At 40.1% G+C, this 17,064-nt stretch overlaps 1 protein-coding gene across 1 annotated transcript; it reads right to left on the minus strand.

The window, feature by feature from the left end:
- Positions 1-4,603: 4,603 nt before the first annotated feature.
- Positions 4,604-15,193, minus strand: LOC137912869 (neuromedin-K receptor-like). The gene is made up of 5 exons (XM_068757003.1): positions 14,823-15,193; positions 12,249-12,437; positions 10,423-10,573; positions 5,644-5,840; positions 4,604-4,937 (listed from the first exon to the last, which is right to left on the minus strand). Exons 1-5 carry the CDS (start codon positions 15,188-15,190, stop codon positions 4,604-4,606), a joined length of 1,239 nt encoding a protein of 412 aa, XP_068613104.1. The 5' UTR covers positions 15,191-15,193.
- Between the last annotated feature and the right edge of the window lie 1,871 nt (positions 15,194-17,064).

A 17,064-nucleotide genomic window follows, 5' to 3' on the forward strand; every position in this document is an offset into this window, starting at 1 on the left:
CTGACTTCAGTAGAGGTAAATAAGAATATTAATCACAATGTGCGTCACTAAGGAATCAAATCGTTATTTGAGTGAGTATTAATGTCAAATGTGTTTGATTAGTCAGAATGTCTAGTATGATGTTCTATTATCTTCAGACATCCATACAATATTCTCGTGATGCACGGGCCTTATCTGTTCAGCATCTGTGTAATATATTTGAGTTAATAGAGCAGCCTATTGTCAGGCTCTTGTCACTATGACGACAGTGTGACAGTACACAACGAGGGCCTGAAACGAACATCCGTCTCCCTGCATGTTTTTTCCCAAACTTGTGATTATCTGCTCTGCCCACAACAGCATCACCTGCAGTGTAAATCCTTACTTTGATGACAACAATTGCCTTGAATCGTAAAGGTTTTACGACTTAAAATAATTTCTGCTTTTACAAATAGTGAGCAGAAGAAACTCCAGGGCTTGTTGCTATTATTATTTCATTCAATTGTTTAAATGGTAAAATTCACAATGTAGAACAATGTGTATCCTTTATTATATAATTGTGTGTGTGTGTGTATCTATTGAGTTACGAGGTTGGTCCAGGAGCGAATTATACCTGTATGTCGAGGTATTATTGTGTGTGTATATACTCAGGATTACCATTACCATATACTTTGGTCTCAACAGTCCAAGTGTTATGTTTCAATCCTTCCCCACCAATGCAGTGGGTGAGATGCTCCTTTAAATATGGCTGACCTGCCAAGTGGTTTGACACAGACCAGAAGTAACAATTATTGTATTTAGTGGTGCAGATCAGATCCATCCTCCATGATCGTGTAAAATAGCACATTTTCTTTTGAATCTCATCATCGGGTAGGATATGCAGTATTTTCCAGGACCGGAAGCAAGGAAGCAATCCAAAAAAATATATAACTTAAAAACTCCCACATCGACATATTCCTTTAGGAGCAGCCAATAACATGTCACTATATTATTTAAAAGATGTACTCCACATTCCTATCTTCAGTGCAGAGTAAAATAATTGTTTAATCCATCCTTCGTGAATAATGGAACAATGTTTTAGATATGTGTGCCTTAGAAATTAATATTTCAATTCCAGCCAGTGAAATATTAGTTTCACAAGTACGATCTGAGAAGTTGAATTTTTTCAGCATCTTATATCGCCGCACATTAATAAATTACATGTGTGGATGGCGTTTGAAATATATGAAGGAATATTAAAGATGAGTAGGATTTCCAGTACTGCTACCAACACGAATTGGACCTCAGATATTCTCACATGCTATTATCACGGGCTACTTGCAGTAAATGTATTCTATTGAGTGACCATTTCTAATTTATCGTTTGATCTTTTCCTGTAACCGCTGCATCTCTCGCAACACTTATCTGCTTCAGCTTCGGCTGGTGACCTCACATACTTGCCGGAATGCCTACGACACTAACAGGCTCCAGCAAATAACCAAGATCTTCTGATAACAAAATGTCTAGAGTTAACAGGAATAACACTGGTAATGGATTTTCACACAGGAAGAACGTCTTTCAAGCTTCCAGCAGAATTTTCCATCATCAACACATATTCAAGGTTTTATAGGTGCAATTACTGTAATCTAATAATACTCAGGAGTGGGGGAGGGTGAAAGGAAGGTTAAATCACTCCTGCCTGGTCACTAAAAATTTCAGCTGAGGAAAAGAGGATCTAAGAACACAGATTTTAAGGCAAATCTTAGATTTAGACAATCAGCAAATCAATCATTGTCAAATTGTGACATTTGATAGACTCTAAAATAGCACGTCTGGACTGTTTGTACTGGAAGTCAGGAAATAGTTTCACTTTGGTTATGCTCATATTTTCTAGAGCAGTCCACACAACAGAGAAGCATGTGGCATTCATTTGGACCCGTTCTACTCCAATGCTCATACTCACTGTCACAGTATGAATAGTTTATTAATCAATTCTATACAGCAAGACAAGGACAACAAAACACTATAAGCACTTAATAAAGGTCTTCTTAATGTTATAATCCACAATATTTAAATAAATCTCAACTTTGGTGGCTTCTTTGAACACTTGCTTATTTTCTTTTTCTTTCCCACAGCTTGTTGCTTGTTTGACAATTTTGTTGTTGTTGTGCTCATATTAGATTACTAATGTTGCAGTTGCAGGATGCGCTATATAAAATGTACTTTTTACTGTTATTCACAAAAGCACACGGAAAGTGATAAACTAGCTCGATTGAGGTCGGTATGGAAATGCAAAGCTCCATAATAGCAGAATATTATGAAAATATTTCATTGCTACAAAATCCATATTTAGATGCAGTCTTCAATGCAATTTCCTATCATACGATCTAGTATAAAAGATACATATATTGGGAAAGCCAAAAGCTGTGAATGATTACAATAAGCAGACAATGAACATAAAGCAAAACTCTGTTTTGCAAATTCAAGCCACATTTCAAATCTTGTAAACACATGACAATGGAGCGATCTTTGTAATAAAGCTACATTATTGAAAATAGATAGATAGATAGACAATCACTTGACAGGCACACATCGTACGGTACATTCAAAAATAACATGATACTGCCACAAGCAAATATTTCACCAATTTCAATTAACAGCGGCTTAAGAATACATTACATTGAAATACACAACTTTTTTTTTTCACATTCTTCATTAAATACTTTCATGAAGTCTGCATATTCTGAACTGCTGGGAATTTTTTTTAGAACAATTATGACAACTCCTTATCAGAAGTATAAATCTGGATCTTCTGGACAACAGAAAATAAAATATTCTAATAATTCTTGTAACTGTATAATTTATCCCAGCTGGGCCACCCATGAGCACATAGATTAAACATTTACTATTTACACCCTTGTTTATGCACTTTTCTGTGTCTTTTGATTAGCTGCGCCAGCTTTCAGAGCCCTACATTTATTATATAGTAAACCCATGATGGCTCATGGCACGCAATCGAGGATATCCAATTTTCCAGATGTACACACACAAGCAGGGAGTTGAATCAAAGGCAATATAACAGTGAAACAATGGCTGTTTCCACAACACTGTGCAACTTCATCTTTGTCCTTCAAAATACAGAGAGCAGGGACAGCGACCCATTACCTCCTGGTTGGTTAGGTCAGGTGTTCATTCTTTGGCATCCTGTTTATTTACATGCTACTAATATATGCTGGATTTCACCTCTGGCTTGTTCCCATTTATACCAGGAAAAACGTCTACTACATGTTACGTAATTGAAAGCCCCGCACACTTTCAGAGGCAAACTTAGAGCCACATTTAGAACCAAACAGAGTTCAATCAATGGTTTTTCCATTGGTGACTGTTGCTGATGACTCATGTAGCTGTTTATTCAATGGAGAGCCAGACACAGAGCGTACGCTCGAGGAACTGTTCTGTCAAAACAGCACTAACGCTAAGAGGTGGAAATGAAAACTAATTACAATCATCATGACTGATCTTTTAATTGTTCTCGCTGTGAGATTGACTCACCTTTCCAGGATTTATACGAACAGCAAACTTCAAAGTAGAATAAATTAATTTCATTATAAATCATTTTAATTTTAGGGTTGAGACCTTATTGAAGCAGAAGTATGTTTTACATACTAATCTCTATCAGGGTTGAATACTAATCTGAGGAAGGAATATCAATTTAAAAAGTTGGATTCATTCAGTGGGACCCCGACTGGGCCCGCCGCTAACAGGCAAAGTGCCCGGAATGTAAATGAGACTACCGGTACGAAGCGAGGTAGCATTTTTCACTTCATATGTTGTTCTGGGCAGACAACAGGCCCTGTTATGTACTTGTTTGAGAGCTGCTTTACGAGCAATGATTCATTTGGCCACATTTTCAGTATGCAAACTGCAGTTTGTAAAATAACATTATAATTCTCTCTCCCATGATTTTTTTTTTTTTTACACATTTCACTAAGACGAGCAAAGAGGATGAGGCCCCATAACCTTAACTTTGATAGTAGCAAATTTGTGAATGACACTGTTACAAATATTTTGGGATCTGCATTCGAGCAAAGCTCGTCTAATTCATTTTGTGAAACAGGCCACTGGATCCACAATGACACGCCTCCTCCAGAGATAAGTACTTACAGAGAATGCACAAAATGTTGGAGGAGAGAGAGAAAAAAAAGTGTGATATGTGATATATTATCCTTAAAGCAGAGGAAGTCTGTTGTGAGTGGCTGGTTAAAGAATACCTAGCATATAAAGAAAACTATAATAGGTCAACCCTCCCTTTTATTGAGCCGTGCAACATTTTAATGAGAACTGCTAATAACATTCACTTCAAACTGAAGCCCTGGGGCCTGTGCCCAGTAAGCGCGCTGACTAATTCTTCTGTGCTCCAGAGCACCTAAAAAAGATCAATGCTATCCATCAGGGTAAAATATTACATAATCTCCATATCCACATGGCCATTCTCTGCACGTTAATCACTTCCACAAATATGCAATATTTCCACATCTAAATCAAGCAACCAACAGACTACTGCTTGCAAGTACAATGTATGCATGCATGTAAGTACATGTGCTGCATGCATATGTCTGTTGTGTAAAGTCTGCCAGAATACCCTTCAAGCAAACTCTTCTGACTGGGCATTTGGAGCCTCTCCATTTTGCTTCTTCCCGCTACCTTCGCCGCATCCACCGATCTCCGCATGGCGAGACGTGATGTAGCTTTTCTTCCTAGTGGACATAGGATGCTTCTGTCCAGGGCCACCATCAGCATCACCGTTGCTCTCGGGGGGGTCGTACACCACCAACAAGGAGGTATCCATTCGAGACATAGTGTACATGCTACTCTGCCTTGTCGGATGCATCCGCGTCGAACGTAGTTCCAACTCGTCATTGTTGGACACCTTGATGAACGGGCACCAACGAAATGCTCGCTTGAAGCCAGCTCGAAACCTGGAACCACATGAAGAAGAAGAAGGGAAAACATTGAAAACGAAGGGCAGCTGGTCGTTTGGGGAGTAATAAATACATGGAAATAAAATAATCTGTGTTTGGAGTATTTATGAAGTTTATTTTCTGTTAAGTGCTGCATGGGGAGGTCGTCTCCTAAATTAGGAAATATTGTATTAACATGTCCCTGAAGCTTTTAGAAAGGCATTTCATTTTGTGCAAAGATGGGAAAAAAAAGGTAGTACAGCCTTCCTGATAACATTGTTATCTGAATACAATGAGGTTATATTCATTCACATAGCAGAGGAAACGCTTCTAAATCAATTCAATAATTCAATCCAAGGATATTATAGACAACAGTTATTTGCTTAAAAAAAAAAAAAAGGTCCATAGACATTTCTGGCAAGGGAAAATTGGATTAAAACTGAAATTCTGATTTTTAATTGTTCAGTGTTGCATAGATTAAATGCTCCCGAGGTGATGTCACAACATCTAATCAGCCAATTCCTTTCCAATTCTCTTACCACGGGGAGATAATGATAAAAGCCCCAAACTTCATCTGATCTTCCATTAAAACATGTAATCGACTTAATTAAATTCAGCGATGTTAAGCAATAACACAGCAAGTAACGCAACAGTTTAAAAATAGGGGCATTCATTTGTAACATTTACTTTGCCAGTATATCAACATTGTCCTATTGTTACCCACCTGCTGTTGAGGCAGCAGTAGATGATGGGGTTGTACATGGTGGAGCTCATCGCCAGCCACAGCACTGAGAGATACACCTGCTGGATGTACTTCCACTTGCTCAGTCGCTTGTTGACACCCGTCACAATGAAGTAAATATGATAGGGCAGCCAGCAGAGGGCAAAGGTTACCACGACGATAATCATCATCTTCACCACCTGTGAAGGAGCAAACAGTATTGAGAAGAAATTCTTGTCACATTGTCCCAGAAACATTTAGGATGTTTCCTACACTCAACTCTTGAACGAAGGAACAAGTCACTGCAGTGTTACCTTTACAGCTATAAATTGTATATACAGTATATATATATATATATATTAATGCATCTACATAAATGCATCTAGATAAATGTTGAAATTGTTACCTACTTTGCGGAGTGTTTGGTTAGTGTCATGGTCCCAGTGAGTTCTTTCCAATACAATAGTTATACAGTGTACTGTATCGTGTTGCTTTTATTTTGAAAATCTAAATGCCCAAGCAGTTTGTATGTGCTGCGAGAGACCTATGAATTAAATGTGCCATCTCGATTCAGATTGTAGAGCCTTTAGTTACTTTATTATCTTCCCGTGTCGAGGCTGTGCTATGATTTTATACGAGCATTGCAATTAAAACGTGGATCTCCTGTTAATAAGAAAACCACCATCTTCCTGCACATCCCAGCATCTTTCATCCCTCCTTTGGGATTAATAAGGCATTCTAAATCTGAATGTTTGCGCTGCAGGATGTTCTTCATCATTTTCATCTTCATCTTCATTCAGTGGCTCATCCAATGATGTACAAAGCACACAGCCACTGACAGTGTGTAGACGAAACGACCTAATCGTCTAAAGAAAATGGATGGATGGACTGCTGTTGGCATGAATGTGGCACTTGTCTGCCATTTGTTTTTAGAGGACAGGCCTTTAGAGGACAGGTCTGAAGAGTGCATTCAAATTTTCTTTTGATTGAAGGATGACTGTCTGCTCTAATGATATACAAAATCTACATGGGTAATTTCCACGCACTGCATGCTCATCAGCATATATTATGTCATTATGTCAGTGTCATCTTATTGAAAAGTACAAGAGACAAATTGTGTTAGTTTGGCCGGGCCCGAATGTTCTCTCAGAGTTCAGACCCGACAAATGAAACAGAGTTGTGTGCCCAGTGTTTCACCTCCTCTGAATAATTTGATGAGCTTTTTTGTTTCTCTCTAGTCCCTTCTATCACGTCACATGAAAACTAGAAAACTAAACTTCTTGGCAAAGGCAAAGAGAACCTGCATGGTGGAGAAAAACAGAACCTGCATGGTGGAGACAAACAGAACCTGCTTGGTAGACAGAGCCTGTTCTCCAGCCTTTATGCCACTGCATCACATTTTTGCACTGGAAAAGCGCGCTTTGTTGCATCAATTTTGAGAGCAGGCCCTATTTTATTTTATCGGGTTTAGCCTGCTGTAAAAGCACTCTAGTGGGCATTTCACCACAATCTTTCAAGAGCAAAGGCCCCTGTAGGGCACGCCATTTTGTTTTTTCCACTGAAGACGCACCCAGGAGAGCCTTAGAGGTATTTCAGTGTTTTGGTTTTTCAAACATTACCACGAGTTTCCCATTTCTACTTTTAACATTGCAACATATAAGGTAGACTGCTGCCAGATATTTGTTTTAGAATCGTTTAAAATCTACATACTTTGTAAAATACTGATGTACAAAGAAACACTTTCATCTAAATAATCAATACCATACTGCTCATTTATCATTCAGTGCCTCTTTCAGCACCCTCCTCTACTTTGAATCGAACCTAATAAACTGGTGTGGATTACCTCTAGGTGGTTAGAACTGCGAGCAAACTTTATTATATTGTCTGGCTTCTCGAAGGCAGGCTGGGGTGACATGTTACAAGGAGCAAGACAGATGCCACGGACCCCTTCCTGAAAGCCAAACACAGGTCTTGGCACTGCTTGTTTTGAGAGCACATTTCGAATACATTCGTGGCACATGCTGGAAACTTCCAAGTAGGCTCCTGAATGCTGCTTGAATATAGTGATGCTGAATGGAGGCTCTGATTTTCTCAAGCAGGAGCAAGCAAGACTAGAGAATGACTCGGAAGACTAATTGAAAGACATAAATATCAAAATGTTAACACTGCAGGGTAAATGTTTCCACGAAGTGTTGCCAAAGAATCTTCAAGCAAGCGAGACAGCGGAGAACAAAAGGAGGAGAGTCCTGTGTTGTGTTTATGTTAAGGTTTCTGGATTGTATCAACCTGTCTGCAGGTTTGTAATTGTGAAATGTACATCTCTCAGGTTTTAAATCCATTATTACAATGGCGGTGAATTTTACGTCAGTCACGTGTTCTTTGGACAGAAGATAGCTGTGCCTTAATCTCCGTTATTATATTCCCCCAAAACTATGAGCAGTATTTCATTTCTCAACACTTAATGAATTTCTATGCCAAATGTTCTGTTTTTTCAAGAAGGTCAGATCAGGATAGTGTTTGTCAGTCAGTGTTTTACCACTGACAACCTTAATATATATCCCTTAGACATTTTGTTATTCATTTCCTTTCTGTGAATACAAGCTTTCAGGCTCTGGCTACTAATGTTTTAAAGGATTCTCTTCGTGTCTACTGGCAGCTGATTTTGTAGCAAAGCCTCAGGCACGCCCGTTTAACCTTACGGTGGAAACAGGGTTTGGAGATCTGCTTGTGTAACGCTTTATTGATCGGTGGAAAGCCTTTACCACTGTTGACCATGACATTTTAAAACTCAGACTCCTTCACTTGTGACTCTCAGAGCAAGACGTCGCTTGGTTCACAAATGCACTGAGATCTATCACCGCAATAACAGAACTCAGTGCATTAAATATGACCTTTTGTGCTCTGAATTTGTTACTGTCGACAAGAGGTCCACAGGGTTCTGTATTAGATCCCCTCTTAGTCATTGTTTTTATAAATGATCTAGGTCTTAATTTATCAGGTGCTAATTTGCATTATTAAGTTGACGACAGTTATTTACTGCTGCAAATCAACTCTTGTTCAAGCCATTACATTCCTACAAAAAGCTTTTTTGCCCTCCAGCACTCGTTACTCCAACACAAACCTGTTCTCAATGGAGACAAGACTAAGCTTATACTGTTGTTCAATTGTAGAAGTGGCCACAAATGAGCCCCTTATCGATTCCTCTCAAGGAAAATAAAATAGTGTGGGTATTGATTTGATGACTCCCACGCTTTCGAGCATCATGTGGATAAATTTGTGAAAACGCTGAGGCTAAAATTAGGTTTTTATTTGTGAAACAAGTTGCGTATTTCTTTAAATGCGAAAGCGCTTTGTCGCTGCAATATTTTTTTTTCATGGATATCTTTTGTATATGAATACTTCTGCTGAATGTCTTTGAATGGCTGATGTTGCTTTTCTGGTTTGTCTGAGGTTCATTGTATTGTTTATTTACAAAAGCAAACTACAATAGGTGCCAGTCAGCCAAAAAAAGAGAAAATGCTACTAATTCACAATACTGTATGTGGTGCAGTTTGCTGCATAAATAATTAAGTTTACTAATAAATGCACATTTTAGAGAGCATTTTATTGTGAGAGGTCGAGAGTACACATGTACTGTAATAACTTGGTGACAGTCTCAGTAAATAATACCACATTATGAATGCATATAGTATTTTACTATTATTAATATTTAGACAGGAAAATTGCGATGGCTGATGGTCAAATGAGTCATTTTAGAGGAAACAACGTGCCATGCATACTTTGCTAAAGACTTGTAAATTAGCATCTAAATGGTTATAATTCCCTGTGTGCTTTTAATAGAGGTGACATTGTTATACTCACACAATAAAACCTATATTATCCAGGATCTGGATCTGTTATCCCATAAATAAATCAAGACTTGCCCTTAAAGAACTTTGTCCAGTATGATTTGTATTTTCCCGGGATCCTTCAGTAGATGATTAATTTGTTTTTAGCACCTTATATAATCGACTGCAAGATGTATTTTCTCTTGTTTGGACACTCTTTGCTGCAACAGTAAACAGCCTCTCTTAAATGAGCGCCCGGCTCCTCGGACATAAAGGCCTCAGTGTCAGACACATCGACAAAAAAAATACAGCCTAATCCGTAATGCCTTGAGACAACGTTGTTCTTCAGCGCTTGTGCCTGTCTGGATGCGCGGACGAAGAGTTGATTGAGAATAGGTGACAAACGCAAAGGTTGTGTTCCCTGAAAAGATCACAGTGCAGGGACTCTACCTGCTTCACACACATGCAACATGTGCCATCTTTCCCTCCCACAGACAAAAGAACTAATATCTTTACTCACTGTTGAGTTTACCTACATTCATTTTTTTTATCCCACCACTGAGTATGATAATATTTTAATTATCCACCTCTGTGTTTAAAGTGTCTACTGCTTGGGCTTTAGAGAAGGCATATACTGTAATTATAGGTTTGGGTACTGCTGCATCCCGCAAGGCGGATAAAAGGGTTGTAGATGAAAGGATTCAAGTCATCTTGTCTATGAGAGGATGGATGGATGGATCTGCGTGTCTAATACTGATTAAATAGAATGTCCAATTAATTTGCAGACATTTTACTTCCAGTGATTAAACACACACATCTGAAAGCTCCAAAAGATTTATTAGGGTTCATTTAAACGTGTTGTTAAATATTCAGATGGAAGCTTAAAAACTGTATAAAAATATTCTAAAGAAGCTCCCATATTGAATTGTAATTCTTATTTTCTTAATATCCTTACCTTCCTTTTGGCCCTGAGCTGTCCATGATAGTTATCCGATGAGTCTCCTGGAATCTCGCCCCCCCACAGAGTCACACCCACTATGGTGTAAGTGACGCCCATCACCGCTAACGGCAGCACGTAGACTAACAACGTCACTATGGTATGATACCTGTGGAGAAAGAGGAGGAAAGAATGTAAACGAAATGGTGGCATTTCATGTTTGAGGCACCTCTACAGCATAGATCCTTTTAAATAGTGAATTACTAAACACTCGTGAAACATTGTGACTGCATTCATGAACATAATTAATTTCTTACACCCTTCAACAGACCTCAGAGCATGGACCTCCGCCGAGCATCTCATTCCCCTCATAATTAGATCTACACCATCCACATGGTGATCTGGATCATTACCAAAAGGTTATCAATTGTTCTTGGTATCTTTATACACCAACCATGAAACGTAAAAGTGAATCGGAGTTGATGTGTATTTGTAACAGATTTTTTAATCCGTAAATGGGGTTTTCATTTCGGATCGTGATGACATTTCCTGAAAATGTCATCACGATCCGTCCAGAGCTCTTTGAGTTATCTTGCTAACAGACGGACAAACAAACGCCGGCGAACACATAACCCCCGCCGCAGCAGAGGTAATTATTCATTATGCATTTGGTTTATAATTACCTCTGCCGTGGAGGTTAAGTAATCGACGGCATTTGTTTTTCTGTCCGTCTGTTAGCAAGATAACGCAAAAGGTTCTGGACAGATTTTTTTTCGTTGAGCAAAATATGGCACACAAAGAATTACAGCTCTGGGTTCTATGGGGACTCTAAGAGTATTCCTGCAAAGAACGCAGAATTAAGAGAGAGCTCAAAGTTGTATCTACCTTGGTCCCACCCATGGGGGGGGGGGGGGGGGGGGGGCTGTCCTGGATCAGTTTCTATGTGTGTTGCTTCATGGTCAAACAACAACCTGATTACCCCCTCCTATAGGACTAACATGGGTAAATCATCTTTTTACAATACTGCCACCCAAGGGTGGAACGGATTGACTCCCGCCCTCAAAACATGCACCTCTTTGGCCTCCTTCAAAAAGGCTCTAAAAATACACCTTTTAGGGGGACAGAAACGGAGATAGTCATCACGACTCTCTCCGGGTCAAACCCCCCCTCCTTTTTTTTGTCCACCTATGTTGCACGTATTAATTGCTTTAGTAATTTATTGTAATTTATGTAAGTTATTTATTGTCATTTCGCATCAGTGGTGTAATTTATTTTAGATTAATTGTTAGTTTGCACTGGCGGTGTAATAACATTTTATTTTTGTCTTTCTAATGTTACGTTGCATCAATTGCGTAATTTAATATTGGATTTATTTTTATTTGTATTGTTTTTTTTTTGTGGATGATTTATGTACGAAGGACTTTCAACGGAAACAAGCCCGCAAGGGCTTTTTTGAAATGCTCCTCTTAGACAGGATGTTTGACGTTATTTGTACAGTAATACATGCTACTGTGTGACTGTACTTGTACTCTAACATTCTATCTAATAAATATATTCATCATCATCATGGTCATAGCAGTTCTGTGATATTATGGTGCATTTTGAGTGTGTGCTTGTTGCTGTAAGCTGAATGCAGCTATGAAGCTTAGCTATCTCTAAAGTCCTCCTTGAATAAATAAAAATAAAATATACTAATCCTACACTTCTATTGAGCTTTTGAAACCAAGGTTGCAATGTCTAGTTTTATAAAACAAAATGCCATCTATCCCTTTTCTTGTAGACGAGACGACCTCGATCAAGGAAGTCTCAAAATGTGTAAAAACAAATGACTAAATATTCCTCACATGAACGGGTCCTTGGCCATGCGAGGCCAGGCCACGTAGCAGAGCGTCCTGCGAGGCAGAATTCGAGTGGTGGAGAAGTAGCAGAGGGGGAAGGCCAGGACCACGGCCAGACTCCAGATACACACGATGACCGCTACGGTGACCTTCGACGACAAGCGAGGCTTCAGAGGATGGATGATGGCCATGTACCTGGAAGGTCAAAGGTCACATGGTCAGAAAGACTTGTGCTAAAAGCTAAACCAAATCTGATGTTGTTGGTTTTATCATCTGGGATTTATTGATCTAAATGAATTTTGCTCGTACGGGCAAAAAGCCAACAGTATCTTACAAAATAGGAAAAACATTTGATGGCACTACAAAACATGAGTGTAATATGAACCTGTTGCCAGGTAATGCCATGTAAATGTTTATAATTAATAAAAGTTCATATTTCTACCTATTTTTTTATTTTTATATTCAATCTTTGAGGGACAGAAGACAACTCTAGGGGGTTCAAAAACAAGATGCCCCCTGCATCCACCAGTAATTGCTTGGCATTTAGGTGAGTGTCTCACTGGACCTTTTATATGGCAGTGTGTGAAGTGACTGTTGGATGTTCAGTCTAGAACACAAAACAGCAGTCTATAGATATTTGAGATCCATCACACTTGAACAATGGCGGCTTGTAACCACAACGCAGCTGAAGAAAAGCCTGGATAACGTAGATGAGATTAAATGTCAAGGTATAGTCACAGAGGCGTCGGCGACGAGAGGCCTTGATCTCGGAGACGTTACAGATGTAATAAATTATTTCAAGCATGTTATTTTTCGCATCGTGAGATTTAAGTGGATTTTTTTTTTTGTAGATATCCATCTCAGATTAACACAATTCAAGAAAAAATCCTCTGATTCAAGTAATGAAGTAACCATTGCACCAGATTTTCAACAGACCAAGAATTATCCACAGTAACAGGATAATTGTTCCTAGAAAGACACTTTTATGTTCTTTAAAACATTTTTTTAAACATGATTCTTTGTAGAAAAAATAGAACTCATTGTTCATCATTGTGTTGTTGAGGCATAAATCTCAGAGACGCACATTTCACAAACTGGAAAGCGATATTTGCGTGTGTGTAATGAACTGAGACCTTTATGGAAAACATACCCAGCCATAAAAAGCTTTAAGGCTTTGCTGGTCGCATTTCATTTTGATGCAATGCCTGAGGAGGCATGCTCGGCAGCACAGAGAGTAAGGCAGACAGACAAATTCACAGACGATCACGAACTGTGGCCTCGTGCCATTTCAAGACATCGGAGCAGGTACAGCACCATGCTGAGGTTAGGAAAAGCGTGACCGCAGGTTATGTCTCCATCACGCAGGTCATGGTGATGTTCTCTTTCTCGGTGCATGCTTGACAGAATTGAACGGACATCACGGAGTAAAAATACAAAAGCATCGAAGTTGCTCTGGAGGAGACAAAATAAGCATCAGATCGTTCCCTTTGTGTGTCAAGGAGAAATGCTGGAGGTGGAGAACAGCTCATAATATCACAACACACATGGCATTCCTGATGTATATAGACACACTGTTCCAGCCTCTGCATGCATTTTCTTTCCATTGTGCTCCATCTGTAACCGTTTCCTTCATCAGCCTGATCCCTTTATTCAAACACTATGACGTACAACGGCCCACTGATCAGTATCAAACCCCTGCTGACTGCTGTGACCGCATCACCACATTGCAGGAAGGAAAGAAAGAAAGAACAAATGAGTTGCTGTGATGGAGTACAAGGGAGCCAGAGAGCATAAATGCTGAGGGAGAGGGTGATCTATCATATTGATTGCAGTCCAAATGTACATCTCCAGTCTATTAAACACTGACAGTGAAATATACAGAACATGTAAATGAGTGAAATAGACCCACATTGGGCAGCCGCCTTTCTATAATGCCATGTCATAGTGTGAATACTAAATCAGCAGGGAGCATAAACTGAAATGAAAGCATGAAATATTCCGGGGATGAACCCTATATGAGATACCATCAGTGGAATTACTGGGAACGCCATATAATGGAGCTCTCGTGTGGGTGAGAGAACAAGGCAGGGCTTCAAATGGCTTTCATTTGCATCAGATTTGGTCAAATTGAGGGCAATTCTCTTAAAGCAATTAAAAATACTGTTTTGAGTTTTGAGCAATACCCAAGTGGAATAATCTGAGATGAAATGTCCCTGAAATTCCTGCCTGGAGCGCGTCTGCGGGATGAATGTGCTTGGAATTTTACATGCTGGTTGCATATCTTGGAAATGTTAATGCGATGAGCAACGTGCTTGGGGTATTTCATTGCTTTAAAAAAAAAAAAAAAAAAAAAAAAAAGCATATGGTCTGTGGAGGACATTCTATTGAAAGCTGTTCTATCTCATCGAATCCCAATACAAGCAGCATTTACGCGAGGAGAATATTAAACGACTCGTCCAATTAAAGCGCAACACATTCACCAACATGAAATTGATAATCGATAGTTCAAGTGGGAGGAATGGCGCGGCGCCATCAATCGATCCTTCAATCATGTTCATTCATGAAATCTAATGAGCCCACCTGTCCACGGCGATCGCAGTCATGGAGTAGATGCTGGCGAACACGGACGTGACGGGGAAGAAGTTGTGGAACCTGCAGTACGCTTCGCCGAAGTACCACTCCCCGTGGGACGCGTAAATAAAGTTTATCAGGGTGTTGAACGCGGCCATGGACGCGTCCGAAAACGCCAGATTTAAGAGAAAATAGTTCGTCACCGTCCTCATGCGCTTGTGCGCGAGGATGATCCATATGACGATGAGGTTTCCGAACACCGCCACAGTCAGCACAAGGCTGTAGGCGACCGACCAGAGCGCGACGCGCCACGGCGGCTGCACGAACTGGTTGGAGTAGTTCCCCGTTGGGTTCGAGCCGTTGTGTGGAGCCGCCATCCTCGTCTCCTTTACGCTTAGATTAAACCTTCTGAATGGCGACGCGTCAGTGGTGGGACAGGCTTTGAATGCTCCAAAAGCGCGCGCCTCGGGCGCATCATCACCGCTCCGAAGAGACGCGCATCACCCTCCGAGATCTCTGCTGGATGCGTCTCCAAAAACGCTCCGCGCGCTTCCCAGCGCGCACAAATACCGAAGGTCCATTTAACAACTACGGCGCCTGTTGGACGTGCGTGCGTGTGAGCCTCCCCCCCGTCCAGAAGCAAGGCGCTGCGCGCACCCAGTGACGCGCCAGCAGCCCAAATGGTGTCATTGACTGATCGATGAATATTCGATTGCTTTTAGTTTTTTCAGTTTGGCAGAAGTTTGTCTTCTTCTTCTTTTGCTTGCTTGCTTGTTTGTTTGTTTGTTTCCATGACTCCATGGATAGACAAGAAACGCACACATGATGAATAATAACATTTTAGTCCGCACTCATTTGTCTATTGCATGCAAACGTTACAGAAAGCTATAGGGCCCATCTCTAGGCTCATGCGAGCAGCAATTAAACAGATGAGACGAAGACCACAGACCAATGGATGGAAATGACCCGCCAGCATGATGGTATAACTTAGGATGGAATTAGCTCCACAATATGACATAAAACAGTAAAGACTTTTCACCTGTCAGCCAAGAAGCTTCTTCATTTCTGATTGGCTGCTGGGGAGTTTCAAATATTTGTATTCAGGCAGGAACTCTGTCACAAACTGGTAATAATAATAATAATAATAATAAAGACCCATTAGGCAAACCGGCCACTTCAACGGGCCTCAGTGATCCACAAAAATGTGGTTTTGAGTCAACCGTGAAGGTGCAAACCTTTTTTAATGACCTCATAAGAGTTTCTTCTTTATGTTGTCTATCTCGGAAGATTCTGTTTGCACTAAAGTTTGTTTTACAAGTTTCATATGATTAAATAAAGGCATTTTTCATGCGTGTTGTATATGCACCTCTGTGTTGAACGTAGCGCATAGCAAACATGGCAATACATGTTATAGCAGCCTATTTGTAGCAGCAGCAGGACCCATTAGGATGCAGGCAGCTCTTGTGAGGGGGGCTAAAAATATGCAGTTTATTTTTTCCTCAGTTGGGTCAAATGGTTTTGTGGTTGGAGCTGAAGCTTCTGGCCCGTGGTCGGCTAATTAGTGACCCCTGATCGGAGGGTACATTTACATGGGCAAGGACTAATATTATGATTTTAGGTGCAGTGACAGTGACATGGGTTATCTGGAAACTAAATTGCTTTGTGGAAGGTTGTGCTCCTTGAGAGCTCTCTCTCTCTCTCTCTCTCTCATCATACCTCCTAGCCCACATGTTCCTTTATCGTGTGACCTCTGAGATGATCTTCGGTCAACAGAATTTCAAAAGACAGACAGACAGGATATTGAAATGTCATGAAGTAAAGAAGGAAGAGAGATGTGCCTCCCACACACCCCAAGCTCTCCAGAATTTCAATTTAAATGCGATGGAACACTTTCCAGATAGACTGGAACTGAGCTTACATCAGAATCAGAATACTTCCCAGTGGGAAATTCGGCACATGCGCACTAACAGGCTGTACATGTACATGCAGTCACATTCAAGCCGCCTTCTCCTTAATATAGTTAATAGGGGGAGAAAATAGTGTAAAGAAAAAGACATCTAGAATTTTATTTTAGTTATTTTTTAGATGACATTGGTTTTATTGGACAAGGCTTTGTGTTAGAGCAGGCTTTTATCTTCTGTTAATTTGCAGACCCACACCCACACTGTAGCTCGAATTACTATATGATAATATCTCATGCGGGTAAGTGTGGGTTCTTTCAGTACTTAGTGGCAGTCTGATGGAAAGAATA

Source organism: Brachionichthys hirsutus, unplaced genomic scaffold (genome assembly GCF_040956055.1).
Source record: "Brachionichthys hirsutus isolate HB-005 unplaced genomic scaffold, CSIRO-AGI_Bhir_v1 contig_248, whole genome shotgun sequence".
Taxonomy (NCBI): Eukaryota; Metazoa; Chordata; class Actinopteri; order Lophiiformes; family Brachionichthyidae; genus Brachionichthys; species Brachionichthys hirsutus.

What these genes read in the sequence shown, in the direction of transcription:
- LOC137912869 (XM_068757003.1), bottom strand. Translation starts at nt 15,190, where the DNA reads ATGGCGGCTCCACACAACGGCTCGAACCCAACGGGGAACTACTCCAAC. An exon ending in AGCTCAGGGCCAAAAGGAAG is followed by an intron (nt 5,841 to 10,422) that starts GTAAGGATATTA and finishes GCTCCTTCACAG; the next exon opens with GTGGTGAAGATGATGATTAT. An exon ending in TACTGCTGCCTCAACAGCAG is followed by an intron (nt 4,938 to 5,643) that starts GTGGGTAACAAT and finishes ATGTGGTTCCAG; the next exon opens with GTTTCGAGCTGGCTTCAAGC.